This window comes from Lepidochelys kempii, chromosome 11 (assembly GCF_965140265.1).
Source record: "Lepidochelys kempii isolate rLepKem1 chromosome 11, rLepKem1.hap2, whole genome shotgun sequence".
NCBI lineage: Eukaryota > Metazoa > Chordata > Testudines > Cheloniidae > Lepidochelys > Lepidochelys kempii.
In genome coordinates, this window is record NC_133266.1 from 60287219 (window position 1) to 60306212 (window position 18994).

Genomic DNA, 18994 nt, shown 5'->3' on the forward strand with positions numbered 1-18994 from the left:
CCTTTAGAATCTAAAGGTTTATTCATAAAAAGAAAAAAATACAGATAACAGTTAAAATTGGTTAAATGGAATCAAATACATACAACAATTGCAAAGTTCTTAGTTCAGGCTTGTTTCAGGCTTGATTGGTTTAAATCAGCAGTAATCCCATCAAGTCTCTGGAGTACAAACATCCCGGCTTGGATAGGTTGTTCAGTTCTTTGTTTAGAGCTTCAGTTTCAAGCACAGTTCCTCCAGAGATCAGAAGCAGGATTGACGACCAAATGGAGGAGTTTCCACAGCCTTTTATATCCTCTGCCATGTGGAAGGAAACAATGTGGAAAATCACAGCAGCAAGATGGGGTTTGGAGTCACATGGGCAAGTCACATGTCCATGCATGACTCAGTTTGCAGGCGGTAGCTATTGCTCACATGCTACCTTGAATGTTCCCAGGAAGGCTCTTCAGTTGTAGATTGGAGTCTCCCAAGGTCCATTGTTAGTTAAGTGTTGCTTGATAGGACTATTCTGAGTAAGTGCCCAATGTCAAGAAGCTGACCAAATGCTTCACTACTTGGAATCAAACACTTCAAATACAAAAATTTGAACACACATGTACAGACAGCATAATCATAGCCAGCAAATTACAACCTTTTCATAGACACCTTACTTGACCTCCTTTGTACAAGATTTGGTGCAGCTATAGGACCTTGATTGCAACAATGATTTATACAGTCACAGTTCATGTCAATAATGCCACAAGAGGTATTGTAATTATCCTAAAACCAAATGATATATATCTAGAAGATTTAAGGTTATGCTTAAAGAAAATCTGAACATGTTAAGGTCTGGCAATTCATCCAAACAACCTTAACCTCTGCCCTGTAGTGACACCATGCAATAATCGTAGGGTTGACAGACATTTTAGAGTTAGTGGTGCCAGATTAGAAAGAACTGACTTTTGAAGACATTCCATTTTCTCCTCCAACCCAAAGTTATCATGTATTATTCTGAGGTATTCAGAAAACTACATGCTCCAGTACATACTGATGTCATTGGAAATGTGAATGAGGGAATATGCTGCACAATCTGCAAGGCATTTGTTTCCAGTCCCAGTGGACTGTGAAGTGTAAAATAATAATCATAGTACAATTTCTTATCAGTTCAGCTCCATGGCCCTTAACATGCCATAGTTTAGGAAACCTTCACTGGTTATACTGGTGGTAATGTTCTCTTCTGTGTATCGTTCCAGTGTATAACAGCTGACCATTCCAAAAGCCTACTTAGCAATATTTGCTTGGCAGGGCAAGTATATTTCACTGAAGCAGTTTAACACAATGGCAAGGTAGGATGATACACATAACCAGATAGATTTGTTTCTGGATTATTTAAGGACAACAGTTTTCTGAGGCAGGGCTATGCTTTCGGAAAGCAAGAGTAATAGTGTAGTTAATATACTAGGAAATAGAAAAGGAGTACTTGTGGCACCTTAGAGACTAACCAATTTATTTGAGCATGAGCTTTCGTGAGCTAGAGCTCACTTCATCGGATGCATACCGTGGAAACTGCAGCAGACATTATATACACACAGAGATCATGAAACAATATCTCCTCCCACCCCACTGTCCTGCTGGTAATAGCTTATCTAAAGTGATCATCAAGTTGGGCCATTTCCAGCACAAATCCAGGTTTTCTCACCCTCCACCCCCCCACACACACAAACTCACTCTCCTGCTGGTAATAGCCCATCCAAAGTGACAACTCTCTTCAAAATGTGCATGATAATCAAGGTGGGCCATTTCCTGCACAAATCCAGGTTTTCTCACCCTCCACCCCCCCACACACAAACTCACTCTCCTGCTGGTAATAGCCCATCCAAAGTGACAACTCTCTTCACAATGTGCATGATAATCAAGGTGGGCCATTTCCTGCACAAATCCAGGTTCTCTCACCCTCCACCCCCCCACACACACAAACTCACTCTCCTGCTGGTAATAGCCCATCCAAAGTGACAACTCTCTTCAAAATGTGCATGATAATCAAGGTGGGCCATTTCCTGCACAAATCCAGGTTTTCTCACCCTCCACCCCCCCACACACAAACTCACTCTCCTGCTGGTAATAGCCCATCCAAAGTGACAACTCTCTTCACAATGTGCATGATAATCAAGGTGGGCCATTTCCTGCACAAATCCAGGTTCTCTCACCCCCTCACCCCCCCTCCAAAAACCACACAAACAAACTCACTCTCCTGCTGGTAATAGCTCATCCAAAGTGACCACTCTCCCTACAATGTGCATGGTAATCAAGGTGGGCCACGTCCAGCACAAATCCAGGCTTTCTCACCCCCGCCCCCCCCTTTTTCCCGGGGACACACACACACACACACACACAAACTCACTCTCCTGCTGGCAATAGCTCATCCAAACTGACCACTCTCCAAGTTTAAATCCAAGTTTAACCAGAACGTCTGGGGGGGGAGGGTAGGAAAAAACAAGGGGAAAGAGGCTACCTTGCATAATGACTTAGCCACTCCAAGTCTCTATTTAAGCCTAAATTAATAGTATCCAATTTGCAAATGAATTCCAATTCAGCAGTTTCTCGCTGGAGTCTGGATTTGAAGTTTTTTTGTTTTAAGATAGCGACCTTCATGTCTGTGATTGCGTGACCAGAGAGATTGAAGTGTTCTCCGACTGGTTTATGAATGTTATAATTCTTGACATCTGATTTGTGTCCATTTATTCTTTTACGTAGAGACTGTCCAGTTTGACCAATGTAAATGGCAGAGGGGCATTGCTGGCACATGATGGCATATATCACATTGGTGGATGTGCAGGTGAACGAGCCTCTGATAGTGTGGCTGATGTTATTAGGCCCTGTGATGGTGTCCCCTGAATAGATATGTGGGCACAATTGGCAACGGGCTTTGTTGCAAGGATAAGTTCCTGGGTTAGTGGTTCTGTTGTGTGGTATGTGGTTGTTGGTGAGTATTTGCTTCAGGTTGCGGGGCTGTCTGTAGGCAAGGACTGGCCTGTCTCCCAAGATTTGTGAGAGTGTTGGGTCATCCTTTAGGATAGGTTGTAGATCCTTAATAATGTGTTGGAGGCGTTTTAGTTGGGGGCTGAAGGTGACAGCTAGTGGCGTTCTGTTATTTTCTTTGTTAGGCCTGTCCTGTAGTAGGTGACTTCTGGGAACTCTTCTGGCTCTATCAATCTGTTTCTTCACTTCCGCAGGTGGGTATTGTAGTTGTAAGAAAGCTTGACAGAGATCTTGTAGGTGTTTGTCTCTGTCTGAGGGGTTGGAGCAAATGCGGTTGTATCGCAGAGCTTGGCTGTAGACGATAGATCGTGTGGTGTAGTCAGGGTGAAAGCTGGAGGCATGTAGGTAGGAATAGCGGTCAGTAGGTTTCCGGTATAGGGTGGTGTTTATGTGACCATTGTTTATTAGCGCTGTAGTGTCCAGGAAGTGGATCATCTCAGGCATTGGCACCCTGACAGCAGGATTGTCTGGCTATGTAGACTCCCTCCTCAGGCCCTACGCTACCAGCACTCCCAGCTACCTTCGAGACACCACTGACTTCCTGAGGAAACTTCAATCCATCGGTGATCTTCCTGATAACACCATCCTGGCCACTATGGATGTAGAAGCCCTCTACACCAACATTCCACACAAAGATGGACTATAAGCCGTCAAGAACACTATCCCCGATAATGTCACGGCTAACCTGGTGGCTGAACTTTGTGACTTTGTCCTTACCCATAACTATTTTACATTTGGGGACAATATATACCTTCAGATCAGCGGCACTGCTATGGGTACCCGCATGGCCCCACAGTATGCCAACATTTTTATGGCTGATTTAGAACAACGCTTCCTCAGCTCTCGTCCCCTAAAGCCCCTACTCTACTTGCGCTATATTGATGACATCATCATCATCTGGATCCATGGAAAAGAAGCCCTTGAGGAATTCCACCATGATTTCAACAACTTCCATCCCACCATCAACCTCAGCCTGGTCCAGTCCACATAAGAGATCCACTTCCTGGACACTACAGTGCTAATAAACAATGGTCACATAAACACCACCCTATACCGGAAACCTACTGACCGCTATTCCTACCTACATGGATACTATTAATTTAGGCTTAAATAGAGACTGGGTGTGGCTAAGTCATTATGCAAGGTAGCCTATTTCCCCTTGTTTTTTCCTACCCTCCCCCCCACCCCAGATGTTCTGGTTAAACTTGGATTTAAACTTGGAGAGTGGTCAGTTTGGATGAGCTATTGCCAGCAGGAGAGTGAGTTTGTGTGTGTGTGTGTGTCCGGGAAAAAAGGGGTGGGGGTGAGAGAGCCTGGATTTGTGCTGGACGTGGCCCACCTTGATTATCATGCACATTGTAGGGAGAGTGGTCACTTTGGATGAGCTATTACCAGCAGGATAATGAGTTTGTGTGTGTGGTTTTTGGAGGGGGGTGAGGGGGTGAGAGAACCTGGATTTGTGCAGGAAATGGCCCACCTTGATTATCATGCACATTGTGAAGAGAGTTGTCACTTTGGATGGGCTATTACCAGCGGGAGAGTGAGTTTGTGTGTGGGGGGGTGGAGGGTGAGAGAACCTGGATTTGTGCTGGAAATGGCCCAACTTGATGATCACTTTAGATAAGCTATTACCAGCAGGACAGTGGGGTGGGAGGAGGTATTGTTTCATGATCTCTGTGGGTATATAATGTCTGCTGCAGTTTCCACGGTATGCATCTGATGAAGTGAGCTGTAGCTCACGACAGCTCATGCTCAAATAAATTGGTTAGTCTCTAAGGTGCCACAAGTACTCCTTTTCTTTTTGCGAATACAGACTAACACGGCTGTTACTCTGATACTAGGAAATGTTACCACATGTATATATGTGTGTGTGTGTGTGTGTGTATAATGAGAGAGAGAGAGAACTCTCACACTGTCTGTTGAAACTTCTGCTCAGGAAATGCTTGTGGCTCATTGTTCACGTAAACAACAAAAATTCAGCATTCCCAGAACCACCAAACTTGGAAAAGACTTTTAACAGCACTCAGGCTTCAGCAGAACATGGGTGAAGTGCATGTGTGGTGGGAAAAGTGTGCAAGGAAAGTAAACATAAGCCAGCAGGAAAATGTGAAAAGTCACTGATGAAGCAGCCCTCCCAATTCTAACCAGGGAGAGAGCCAGAGCACCAGAATTAGCAAGTTTATATATAATACATCTGACCTGGTAACAGCTTTTATTAGTGCTATATCTTTTTCACCATAACTTCAGTGCTCAAATAGCCGTGGATTATCACCGTTTACAACAATGAGGACAAAGAGGACTACTAACACCAGAAAGACATTGTTTTAAAAAAAAAAAAAAAAAAAAAAACCTATGACCATGCATTAGTGTGGTCTCCTGAAGGCCATCACAGTGCTGCAAGAGAAAACACCACACATGACATGAGCAACATATTTTTTAAGTCGCCTGATCAAGTACTTCTGCCAAAGAAGCCTGTTCTCTCAGTGTAGATGGGGAATTCCTTTGGGTGGCAGTGTAGGCAGCACAGAGTTGTGCTGTCTCCAGTAGGTCTTTTGGGAACTTCCAGTATAAAGTTGGATGGGAAGTAGGTGAGTAGTGAGGCAATTGTTACATTTATTTTAGTGATGCAAGAACAGAATGGGATTGGCTTTTTAGGTCCAGTGTTGATTTGGGTCACTACTTCAGCAAACCTTTGAATTTCTAGCTATTTTTAAACTTATTTTTCTAACATTAATTTTTACTCCTGATGAAGTGGGTAGCAGTGAAGGTGCTTGATGATCCGTCTTCCATTATTTGTTGTTTTGTCCTTCGGTTCTGCTGTTAATGTTGCAATACATTTTCACTTTGGTAAGATTTACAGACCATTTTGTGGTTTTTAGCTCAAATGTCTTCCCTCCCCTGTATTTTGTTCCTGTGAACACTGTTTTCTCTCCACAGTCCACTCCCTACCTATCTGTAAATCAAGCTAAGCTCATTGACATCAGTAAAGATTTGGCCCCCCATCTTTATTTTTCCCCAGCCTCAGACCTATCCTCGCTACTTTATCTTCTCTCCCAGTTCCCCCACATTCATGCTTGGGAAATTTGATGATCCAACTGACTTGTTTGTCTTTTACTTACTGAACTGCTTTCTTGATTTACTGCCTTGGATCAGTCTGTCCCATTCCACCCTCCCCCCACACCCACCCCCCTTTACAAGGATCACTTACTTCGACCAGCAAAGAATATAAATGTAGAGAAGCATAATATACACTTACTTGGAGGTATAGGATATTGGGGTCAAAGATTTTGGACATGTTTGGGAAAAACAGAAGTAATTCCCTGCACTGGCTTTCAGTTGTTTTTCCTCTTATGGAGAAGTCTAAATTTTTTCAAACAAGAAGGGCAGAGGTGGAAGGTGGAGAAGCAAAACAGTTGAAAAAGTAATGACAACCTAAACTATGGAGCTGCTAGTGGTTTTGTTATAACATGGATGAAGATTTCCAAACTTGTGGTGTCTCCTAGTGTCTTGTATGATGTGCAATCCATCTAAACTCACCACACCAGCTGATGCAGACCAGGTGCTTCATTAAATAGATTGCCTCTTTTCCAGGAGAAGTAAGAAAGATCGTACACAGTGCATGTTTTTCATTCCATAATAAAAGAACTCGAGCTGATTAGGAAAAAAAATTCAGTTTAAAATTGATCAAAATGCGGGTGGGGGGTTGGGAATCATGAGTTATTCTCTTGTATTTTGATCAGCTGTAACTGGAACACTGGGCCTAGGGGTTGTCCTTCAAGAGATCAGCACACAACTAATCACAGCTCTGTGAAGAGACTGGTTTTGGGGTTGTTGGTTTTTTTTGGTTCTTTAACAATTACCAATTTAAACCCCTTGAAATTGGAAGAAGACTTGCTAGTTGTGTTGTGGAGAGACTTTTTCCAACCCTGGAGAGTCAAATCTAACGTGCCTGAACACTTGAAAGTGCGTCACACTTCCACTCACTGGCAAGAGCTCAGTGGGAGAGATCACTCAGTTACTAGGAAGAACATCAGGCAAATCCCAGAGAAGTACCGTCAGTAAAAGTTAGAATGAATACCAGAAGGGAGCAGGTTGATTGATTGTATGTACCACTCTCTGTTTCAAATTAACAATTAGAAACAGAAGAAAGCTGAAAGTAATTGGAAAGTCTCATTATAGAAATGGTGGAAAATGTCTTGTTTTTAAAAAAGCCCAGAAGATAAATTATGTAAAACAAACCAAACGAGCATTTGTAACGTACTAAACCTTGAAATGCAAGATGAGGCAGGAGATTGACAGTAATGAAATATTTCTCTCTCAGTTTAGGCAGTTCTCTAATCAGCCTATGACTAAAGCTGCACCTGAGCAAAGGCTTTTGCAGAGCATTCCACTGATCTGTCTAGCTTATGGTTGGGGTACCAGTACCGAGCCTCTTCATGCTGTTAGAGAAGATACCACTCAGGACAGTCCCTAAAGTTCCTGCTGATGCAAGAAAAGGTCCTTCTTGAATGCTGTACCATGCCTCGTCTGCAGTTACTTTAAAAACTGCAGTGTGAATGTTACAATGTTTCTAACCCAGTATAGGAGAGCTTCAGAAACTTTTTGGAAAACTGCATGAATCTCCATTCTTCATGTGGAATTCCTTATGGGCTACCAGTTCCAGGAAAATGATCTAGGTTAGGCTGCAAGAAAGCTCATGTAATTACTGTGGAAAATTTCCAAAGCAACTGGTGACTCATTTATTTTTTCCCTACTGCCAATGGTGAGAGACCAAAACAAAAAACATAAGCAAACATTTCCACGAAGTACATATACAGTGCACTCCTCTTAAATGGTTGGCCCTTCCTCCTCTGCCTTACACTTGGAACAATTTCCCTAGAAGTTGGGTTGCAGTGCTTAAAACAACTGGGACTTTCATTCTACTTCGCTGTGAGCCAAACTTGAGGTCCTTATTGGAACAAATTCCTGTATATTAATAGTTTAGTGAGGGGAATAGTGATAGTTTAGTGGGGGGGGGGGGGAATAGCCTATAAAGACTTAAGAATTTTGCCCTGTACATGGAATTTAACTGTATCCAAGTTAACTGTGATGTTGGTGGATTCCATTGAACTCTATATAGCTGCTTTGAATGCTTACAGTTCTTAACTGTTTGAAGTACAATAATTTACTTTCTTTTAAATTAAGATAATTATGATCTCAGTGTAGAAAATAAAGGTTAGAAATTATGGTAATTTCATATTAATGAAATGGTTCAATGCTTTTTCTGTACAAAATGAGTACAGATAATGTGTATATCTGTGCAATCTAAGTAAGCACTGATAGTTTCCATGTTCCTGGATGCTTCCTTTCCTATCTATTGGGACCAAGAGAGACTGGTGGGACCAGTCTTCATGAATTCTCTTGTCTTGCCGTACGGCTTTAACCCAGTGGTCCCCAAACTGTGATGCGTGCCCACCAAGGGGGTTGTAGAGCAATGTTTTCGGGGGGGGCAGCAGGCACCGGGCCAGCCCCCACAGGGGCAGGGAGGGAGCACCACCCAGCCCCACTCTGTCCTGGCCCCAATCCTACCCCCCTCAGAGGCCCCAGCTTCCACTCTTGGGTGCAGTCCTGGCTTCGGCCCCATTCCTCACCCCAGCTCTGGAGGGGGTGGGGGATTGGGTGTGGACAGATTACATTACGGGTGGGGCGGGGGGGGTGCGACATAGGAAGTTTGGGGATCATTGCTTTGACCACTCTGCTGGTCCATCTTATGCCTTTCTCACTCCCAAACTTTCACAAGGTCTGCCATCACTTCATCAGGTCCCGCTGCCTTTGTTCTCTGGACTGCATTTGTCATCTCTTCCTCAGTTATGTTATACTCAGACCCCACATTAAGGTCACATGTTGTCAATCCCACCTAATGAGGATTACTTTAAGAGACTCTCAAAGTATTGTCATCTGGCTATATCGGAAGAAGGATAGGAAACACTGGATGTGGTTTAATTAGGCTACAATTTTATTCTTAAATTTCTGGGAGTACCCAGCGGATAAAAGTGTACAGTGCAGGTAATTCCATAATCATTTCAATATATACCCCGAGGTTTTCATCAGTCCTCTCCTTTATCCCTCTTTGTCCCCGGCTAACGAGTTGCTGATACTTCACCCTTTCCCTCCCTTTCCCTTCCCCCCCCACCCCCCATCAAATGAGGATTAAGAGGAGGCTATGGGGGAGGGCTTGTGACTGATACAGCAGGTAGTCATGAGAGCCCCAACACCCTCTCCCCCCATTTCTACTCCTTTAAAGAATACCTCCTTTAAATCCTTTACCAATCCATTTAATGTGATCACTGTATCCCTTCCTTATGGAGTACCTGCACTGGACATCCGTCCCACATTTACATAATGAGTTGCAGCATCATAGCCTAACTCCAGTTTCAGGTTTGCCCAGCTAAGCCTGCCCCCTCAACCTAACCTTCGCCTTGGCCAATCTGGCACTAAGGGTAAGATCCCTTTACAAACACATACCCCCCTTCCAGGAAAGGAGTGACTAGTGCAATGCCCATATCAGATCCTAACAAACCTGGTATGTCACCACTCCTGTGGATGGGAGCATGGGTGCTGCTCCACCTGGTCCAGGTAAAAGAGGGCTTTTCCCGCAGCAGCATGTATTGCGGGAGGTAGGACCTGTAGCTGCAGTCAAAAGTAGCTCTGTGGCGCTCTAGCCCTTAAAGGGGCACACACTTTTTCCAGCAAGCCAAACAATGGATCCCACAACTTAATGTGCGGTGAGATCATTTTCATTTCTCTGGCACTTGTTTACTAGTACTCTCCCCAATCATTTACAAGTGATGTTATAATACCTTCCTTCTGTGTCTCATTTTTGCAATGCTGTAGATATTTTTGCCAGCCAACTGTGGGTAGTGTACAAACTTTCTTCCAAATCCATCCTTTAAAATGTACATTTTTTGTGAAACATTTCTACAATGATCTCCAAAATTTCTATGCATTCTTGTATTTGTACTGTTGTGTTGTATTTGTCCAAGTAAGATTATAAGCTTTTTGAGACTGGAGCACTGTCTCCCTTTTTAAAAAAAAAAAAATAGTGCAATAATAGTTGTTGGCTCGCCAGTAAAATGTGACTCTGTGAGGTCTGAAAAAAGAGTACTTTAGATGGGCATTCCATGTCTTCATATCTAATATGTGGTGAGGAAACAAAACATAGCCCTGTATTTATGTAATTTTTTTCTTCACCAGTTTTATTAAGTCAGTGCAAATTTAAAGTAACCTTCTGGAGGTATTTTTTAAGGAGAAAAAATAATTTCCTTTGCTAAACAAAACGGCCTTAAAATTTCAGCAAGGCTATGAATATACAGTAAGTGAAATGGAGTGGAATTGAGTATTTTTAACTACATTTAAAAAAAAAAACTGTTAAAATAACATTGTTTCCAAAGTAGAGCACTCACAAATCCAGGAAATCCCAGGTAGAGAGCAGGAAGGTATCTTCCGAGGAAAATTTTACTTCTCCAAATGGAATATTTCTTAATATGGGCTATGGGGATTTTTCTTATTATTACAAAAGGGTTTTCTTCCTTTATGACTTAATAACAATAAGCATTCAAGGTTAGCTTTCCTATGTTGCGGAGCGACGTGGGAGCTGGAGGCAGACTGGGTAGGGGTCAGGGAAAGATTTTTGAGATTAGGCGGCTGTTTAGAAATTGTCTAGTTAATAGTTTTTCTCCTGTTGCATGTAAACTTGTAAAATGATCTCAGAACATCTGTTTTCATCTAAAGGCCTCAGTCTTAGCACAACTAAATTTGTGGTTTGTTTTGATAAAAATTATTTCAGTAGAAAACTGTATTCTTGAAATTTTTTAGCTTTTTTCTTAAGTTTAAATCTACACTAAATATTTATTTATTTACTCATCTTCCCTTTGGTTTTCCAGGCTCCAATCCCAAAAAGTGTAATTGTTCCCGTTATACCCATAACCAAATCAACAGGATCACGTTTTCGGAACAGCATAGAGGGGCTGAATCAGGAGATTGAGATAATAATTAAGGAGACAGGAGGCAAGGAAGAACAGCTGATTGTAAGTATCTACTGCCCCCAAAAAATTGTTTTCAAAATAAGCTTATTTTGAAGAGAATTTTCCTTTTCACATTGATGATTTACTGTACAAACTTGGTAATGTAAATTTGCACGATTAACTTGTCGTCTTCTACTGAAGTAGAATAAAAAATTTCCTAAGGATTAACTGTCTTCCACCACCACAGGAATAGAAAATAACTTCCTTTAAATCTTTTTGCTGTTCTCTTCACCTTTAGGATGTTTACACTGATGCATTTATGCCATAACTAACCAACAGAAAAGAACAATTATCTAAAACTTATTTTGGTGAGAATTGCTTTAGTCATGTTTATAGCGTTTACTCTGTTCCTCTCCCTCCTCCCCTCCCTCCCCCCGCCCCCCAAAAAAAAAACAATCAGGAAAATTCTTGCCTATTTTGCATCAGAATTCATGGTTATCTTTTTTTTATAAGTGGCTTTCAGAAGTAACTATTTCACACACCCAACCCCAAAAAGGAACCACTGGTGTTTTATTTTAAATTGTTACTCTTCAGTGATTGCCTAGCTATGTTTTCATATGACTGTTTGTTGCCTTTTGGAAAACACGGTCCTCATGGCTTCCTTTAAGTGTATTGTTCTTCAGGGAATTTCCTACTCTTCTGAAGTATGACCTATCATATCATCTGTTGGAGTCTGTGTAGTACAATAATTCATCTTCCTCAGAATAGGCTTCTGTTATGTAGTGGACCAGGTATAAGAAACTGCTTAAGCTGTAAAGTAATCCCTTTCCTGATGAGATGGGCAGCCTCACACATGAAAAAGTATGATTTTTGTTTGTTTGTTTTTATAACAGCCACAAGATATTCCAGATGGACACCGTGCTCCCCCTCCACTGGCACAGCGCAGTAGCAGTACTCGCAACATGGACACCCAAACACCCGGTGGAGCAGACAGAGGCAGTAACAACAGCAGCCGTTCCCAGTCTGTGTCCCCCACCTCATTTCTTACCATCTCAAATGAGGGCAGTGAGGAGAGCCCGTGCTCTGCTGATGACCTCCTTGCTGACTCCAGAGATAAAGGTACTACATAAACAGGCTCCGCTGTTACGCTGCTCTTACATTTTAAGGGTTGCACTATTCAGCACTTGGTCCTAGTATTTATCTCATTCTTTTTTTAATAGCAGGTAGCCAGCCATATTCAAATGATGGATTTCCCTCATTCACTGTTCTGCCCCAAGATGTATACAGGGAGAAGGAGTTTTCACCTCCCTAGTACAGTGATGGAAAATTAGCTTTTCTTTTACTTCTAGGTAACCTTATTTTTCTAGTTCCTCCATGCACTTGTACACCTATCAGTGTTTGGTGATTGAGAGGGGGAAATTCTGATCAGAAACTGCTGCTTTAACTAGTTTTTAGAGAAGGCAAGGACAATACATACAATATTTCTCTTTTTTCTGTTTGAGACTCTGAGCTCCAACTCTGCAGACCATGAGGTGTATGTTGCCATAGCTGCTACCAAACAAGCCAGAAGGGTAACTTACTGAAGGCTTTTGGGTGGGGAGGGGTGCGCGCATGTTGTTTTGTTTTTGTTCCTTCTTTTTCTTTTCTTTTTTTTTAAAGAGACCTGTAAACTTCCTTACAAATATATTTTGGACATATGTAAGTGATGCCTATATGCTATTTGGAGCATAAGGCTGATCAGACATACACTGATGTCAATAAAAAGACTCCTGTTGACTTCAATGTACTTTGGATCAGACCCATTGTGTGGTTAGTTAGTTATAGGTTTTCTGTTATCAGAACCCAAAGCTATTGCACATAATGCATAGTTAACCTGTGAAACTCATTGTCATGGGATGTTGTGATGGCCAAAATATAACTGGGTTCAGAAAAGAACTAGGTAAGTTTATGGAAGATAAATTCATCAATGGCTGTTAGCCAAGTTGGTGAGGGATATAATGCCATACTTGGCGTGACCCTAAATTTCCAAAATTGCCTGTTCTGTACACTATCCCTGAAGTTCTGGTACTGGCCACTGTCTGAGACAGGATACTGGCTAGATGGACCATTGGTCTGACCCAGTACAGCCATTCTTATGTACTACACACAGATTTCTAAAAAATTGCCAGAGAGCTGGGGTGATTTGTGTTCATAAACAGTGAAGAAAAGACTGCCTATGCACAACCATGGAAAACGCTACCCAAACTCCTCTAAAAGTTTAATAAACCAGTGACTGATAAACATCAAGATGGAAGTAGTATAAATGAAACTTGCTATGGCACCTGTCAGTTTACCGACTTTTTGAAATTAAATAACCCATTATGTAGGGTTACTTTTTTTCCTCCTCTGGCAACATCATGACAAATATTTTCATAAATTCTGTAGTAGGTTTAGCGACCATGTTTTGATATGTCTTTATCTGAGACTGAAAATGAATGCGTACAAAAACCTTACTTAATTAATTCACTGATAGGGGTATCTGTAGCCCATTCCTTTTTGTTTGTGTTTTATAGACTGAGAATAAAAGCATAGGGTTCCTTTACTTGTAAGGAAAATGTCTTAACATGGGAATTTGTCTCTGTTCTAGTTGTACCTTAAAATAAATTCTAGGAGAACATGCTATTAATAGCCATTTTATCATATCCTTTCATATAAAACATGACCTTTAATGAGAGAATTGCGCATTATTGAATATTCTGTATGTTTAAACCTCCAATTAGAAAGTAGCGAATGCCTAATAGTAGAAAAACACACTTACCTGTTACATGCACCCCCTAGCATCCTGTGCATCCTATTTGCTATATTTAATTTCTTTTTGATTACTAGGAACATTTAGATGGTAACAGTAAAAGGATTTTTGTTTTATAAGAGTTCATCTCTTGCTGCTGCTTAGTTATCACTCGAAGACTGTTTGTTTCTCTAGGGTAACTAATTGTGATGGCCTAATCAGACAGACTTGCTATATCAGGCCAACATGTGCAATCTCCCATTGATTTTACTAGATGCATAAAACCGCATACTTGAGTTCTTAATAAGCAAAGGTCTTGTTTTTATAGGATGTTACTAGTAATTAAAAATAATAAAGCTTACTACCAAGAATATTTTCATTATTTTTTTCCAAAGGTTGCTGGATTTTTAATATTGTACTTATTAAAGTATCTTATCACTAGCTAAAGGTTTACTATCACTGGGCTTATGAATGATAGATTTTATTTAGTAGAACTGAGTTCTGCTTATAATAAAAGATAAACCTTTAAAAAGAGAGGGAAATTCTTCTTCTTTTTTCTTCCATTTTATTTGTAAACTACCTGGCAAGAGATTCTAGTAACTAGGTGCTATATAATCATTACGCTAACTAAAATTGGATTTATGGTAAGCCTTCTTTACAGGTATTATTAACCTAAACTTTCAAAAGTGACTAGTGATTTTAGGGTATGTCAACTTTATGTTCCGCAAACTTGAAACACCTGTAAGGGATCTTGCTTCCCCCCCCCCCCCCTACAGGGTGGGTGCTTAGCACTTTCTGAAAATCAGACTCCTTTAAAGTGGCCAATGTTGGGCACCCAAAAATTGAGGCACCCCAAATCAAGTCACTTTCGGAAAGTATAGGCCTGTTAAAATAGCCACTTTCACAAAACTCGGCCAATTATATGTTCTCTTGCTTACTCAGGAACAGGAAGTAGGAGACGCAGTGTAGTACAGTAGATGCTTTATCGGAGCAATCAGAATACCTGAGTTCTCTTGCTGGCTCTGCCAGTGACTCATTATGTGATGCTGGGCAAGCCCCATTTTCCCAATCTGTAAAAAACGGGGTTGCTAACAATTATCCAGCCTTGAAAAACATTTTGAGATCTGCGGATAAGAAACGTGATTAGACAGCACAGCCCTGAAAATCTGAGTCTGTTGGAGACAATTTCCTAGAACAGCTTGACTAAAGGATGACTGGATGAAAGGCATGAATCCACATACTCCCTCCCTGTCCTCTCTCCTCTTCCCCCACCATTTTCCCTTTTGCCTTTAATTTCCTTAATCTTATTTCTTTCATTTTTTTGTTCCTGTTTTTGATATGTGCCACAAAAATCTGTGTGTTGGGAATATTGCAGTTAACATATGGCAATCCAAAAGTTGTGTAAATATTTTGGTCTTGTTTTGGATCTATAGTACTTGTTCTGTATGTTGACAGTCTAGAATTTGTTTTGTTCGTTATAAGGAAAAAGATTGAAAAAATGGTATAAATAGTTTTAAAAAAGAAAAATGGGATTAAAAAGTTTTAACGCAATTCAGCAGCAACCTGTCCTGATTTAAGGTGTTTTGCTGATAGACCTCAAATGACACCTGTCCAGTCATCTCGGCTGGAGAGGTTGTGATTAAGATTCAGCTGCGGGATTGTAAACCTGCGATGCTGTGGAGCATGTGCAGGGGTCTGAAAAGAATAGAAAAGAGTTGTGGGAGGGAGGGGGTTGAGAGTTGTGATATATGAAGGAGTCCGCCTCCAGGTGGAGGAGAAAAGTGCTCCATAGAACATGGGTAATGGGGAATGGGAAACTTTATTTAACTTTGTAATGTTGGTAATGAAGTCGGTTTGTCTTTCTTTTAAAATAAGTGGGTTCATTTAAATATTTTGGTCTATTTGAGTAATTTGATATTCTTTTGCCATAGAGAATGGGAACAACTCTCCCTTGCCCAAATATGCTACCTCGCCAAAACCCAACAACAGCTACATGTTCAAGCGTGAACCTCCTGAGGGCTGCGAGAAGGTCAAAGTCTTTGAGGAAAGTTTGTAAGTAGTTCTTTAGTTCATAAGAAATATAAAATTTATCATTCGGGCTGATCTGACATCAGTTATTTAGTTTAGTGTCTGGTACAGAAACTGCTCCTCAAACAGTCTCTTAACTATTAATTCTTCTACTACTACTACTAACATTACTACTTCTACAAGGGCCTCTTCGTAGTCCTATTTGTAGAACATGATGCTCCTGGCATCAAGCTATGGAATTGCCTTGAAAAGCTGTGTGCATTGGGGGTGGTGCATGAGAGATTATCCTGCCCCATCCACTTCACTTCCTTCCCTGCAAATGGAACTTGCCTTTGTGTCTGCAGGCTAGTTCTTCCTTTACTCTAGTTGCTTATTCTCTTGTATAGTAGGTTAGTATAGAGGAGCAGGGGATGGTTCTGCATACATTGCCTGCACTTATCAAGGGAGTCTTCGGCTCTCATTGGGACAATGTGAGGCCCTTAGCCCTCTAAGGGCTTCAAGAGGTGCCCCCTCTTGTCAGTTATTCATACCAGAGACTGATCTCCATATTCAGTGCCTTTTGTGTCTGATGGAGACCCACTCAATATTCTGGTGTGAAGTTTGCAATGCTTTGCACCCCACACTAAAGGGAGAGACACTTGTGGCTCCAGATTCATATGGCTTCTCAGTACCTAAAGCCTGATCCTCTAGTGGACCTATCAGTGGTACTGAGACAAGCCTCTGTGCTTAGATTCTCTTACACAGATACCAAGATGTACAGTACTGCTCCAGTCTCTGGTGGTCGAAGCATGAATGGGTTTTATTAATCGTGAATTAATTTTTTTAATCAAGTTAGTTTGTTTTGAGTTAATCGTGTGAGTTAACTGCGATTAATTGACAACCCTAATTTATATACTCTAAATATATCACTGTCACAGGCTGGCTTGCCCCTTTAAGAGCTAGAGGCCTGGGGCCAGGCAACCCTAATTATAAAATAGGATGGGGGGAGGGATAGCTCAGTGGTTTGAGCATTGGCCTGCTAAACCCAGGGTTGTGAGTTCCATCCTTGAGGGGGCCATTTAGGGATCAGGGGCAAAAATTGGGGATTGGTCCTGCTTTGAGCCAGTTAGACTAGATGACCTCCTGAGGTCCCTTCCAACCCTGATATTCTATGATTCTATAACACATGAGAAGGGATCACATGATTCCCCTACAAGAGCAGCAGGAAGCTGCAGAGAGAGGGAGAGAAACTCAGTAAAGGACAGCCAAAGGAAGCTGTGGCAGAGACTTTAGAAGAGTTGCCATGAGCAGGAGTTGTGTCTCCTTCAAGACCCTTGATCAGGGGAAGGTTTGAGCCTGAAAGCCAGAGGGCCAAAGAAGGCTGAGGGCCAGGGAGAGCAGTCTCAGGAGAGAAGAGAACCCTGAGGACTAAGATTTTGTGACTTACCATTTTCCCAAGGTCTAATTTAATGGCATATTATTGGACAAAAATAGCCTGTGTGGTGGTTATTTCAGGAGCCTATAGATTCAGAAGGGGGAAAAGGAGGAAGGGCTGCTGCAGAGCCATGCTGGTCACTGGAGGTGCTACAGGGCTGGGGTGCTCTTTGACAGTCACTTTATATAAAGGGCATGAAATTCCTTCCTGACATTACTTCATTGACTTCAGTGGAGTTACACCAGAAATGAATTTGGATCACTTTTGTTTTTTGTTCTTAGTGTAGTTTCCTTAGCCCTGATCAATTGACACCGAATTATAAAATGTCTTTTCATTAGGTACTTTCCTGTAATTTACAAACTTCTTAGGTCTCAGAAGGAAATGTGCAGAGACGCTGTGCAGCTGCTACTTTTTATTTTCACTGAGCGTTTTAGGAATTGTTTAGATGTCAACCTTCGAGTGCTAGCAGTCATAATGTATCTTCATGTCCTATTGCTAGCCATGGAATGCACGCTGGGAAATTCATATTCTTCAAGTAGATGCAGCTGTGTATTCCACTTAAGTATGTGGGTGTGCCCAGCAGTCCGGAGTTGGAGAAATTTGCCTAGCAGAACCCATAGAGGGGCAGGGCTCATGCCTTGTGGCCATGGCCCCTCCCCTGGCTACAGGAGGCCGTGCTGCCCTAGCCCTCCCTTGGTTACTTCTTACTACCCATGGCTGGAGTCGGAGCTCTGTCTGGTCTCAACCTAACAACCTTTCAACTAATTTAGTTTTTCTCTTGTTATATATACTTAGAAGTATTCCTAGTGTTAGTTATAGTAGTTTATTTCCCTCGGTGATGTCCTCACTGGGTTTTAAACATCTGTCATTTGTGTGCGGGAGCGATCCCCTTACATAGTGCTTGCTCTGTTTCAGCAAGGCCCACATCAAAGAGTGTTGCTGTTGCATGATTTGCAGGTCATTTAAGGAACAGACTCAAGTGGCTCAGGACTTTGGTCTGAAGCAGCACCTGCTAGAACAGGCCATGTGGCGTGCGTCAGTATCCAGGCCCTCCTTGGGCCGGAGATCATCCTCGGGCTCCGAGAGTGCTGCTGCTTCCCATTCCAGAGCAGCGGCCTCCAATGAGGGAGAGGTTGGGACCAACTGTTTCCACATCAGTGGCATACGAGGTAGCTACAGTCCCCCTCTGCCTTTGGTCCCGACTTCTGCCAGGGCTGCATGAACTATAGCCCCATCAATCGAATGAGCCACTGAACCCTCGGGTCTGTCGGCGCCAAACCCCAATGTCCGGGATTGGTACAGGGGGACCTAGGTACTGATAACCTCCTCTGTACCACTGCAGGTGGTGCACCACAAATGCTTCCATGGCAGCTTTCACCACCCTTCATGTCAGTACCCTCAGGTGCACCGGTACCGCTTTTCAGTTCGGGACTGACACCGCTTCCTGCCTCATTCTGGGCGATGGATGAGGTCGGTCTGACTGCTCGCTCCCTCTGGTCTTGCTACGCCCTTATCACTGGAATCCTGAGGCTCCTCTGCATCTGAATCAGGGTTGTCATCCTCCTGCTCTCCACCACATGACCAGCATCAGGGGGCTTTGCTGGACCATTACAGCAAAGTACCAGGATTGGCGCACATCTCATGGTTGGGATGGAGGTGCCTGGCCCAGGTGCCTACTGGCCAGCAATGCCTTATCCATGTCTGTGGCCTCTGTGGAATCCATGGGGTGCTCCTCGGTCTTTGAGGTCCCACTCTTCATCTCCTGGA

General features: G+C 42.3%; 1 protein-coding gene across 6 annotated transcripts in view; it reads left to right on the forward strand.

Annotated features, from left to right (window-relative positions):
• FAM117B (family with sequence similarity 117 member B) overlaps positions 1-18994 on the forward strand; it is a 118029-nt gene that overhangs the window by 56140 nt on the left and 42895 nt on the right. For all 6 annotated transcript variants that reach the window (XM_073306453.1, XM_073306451.1, XM_073306452.1 and 3 more), the window contains exons 5-7: positions 10938-11081; positions 11912-12137; positions 15717-15837. In XM_073306453.1, the coding sequence (XP_073162554.1) occupies positions 10938-11081; positions 11912-12137; positions 15717-15837 (491 nt within the window). The remainder of the gene's footprint in view (positions 1-10937; positions 11082-11911; positions 12138-15716; positions 15838-18994) is intronic.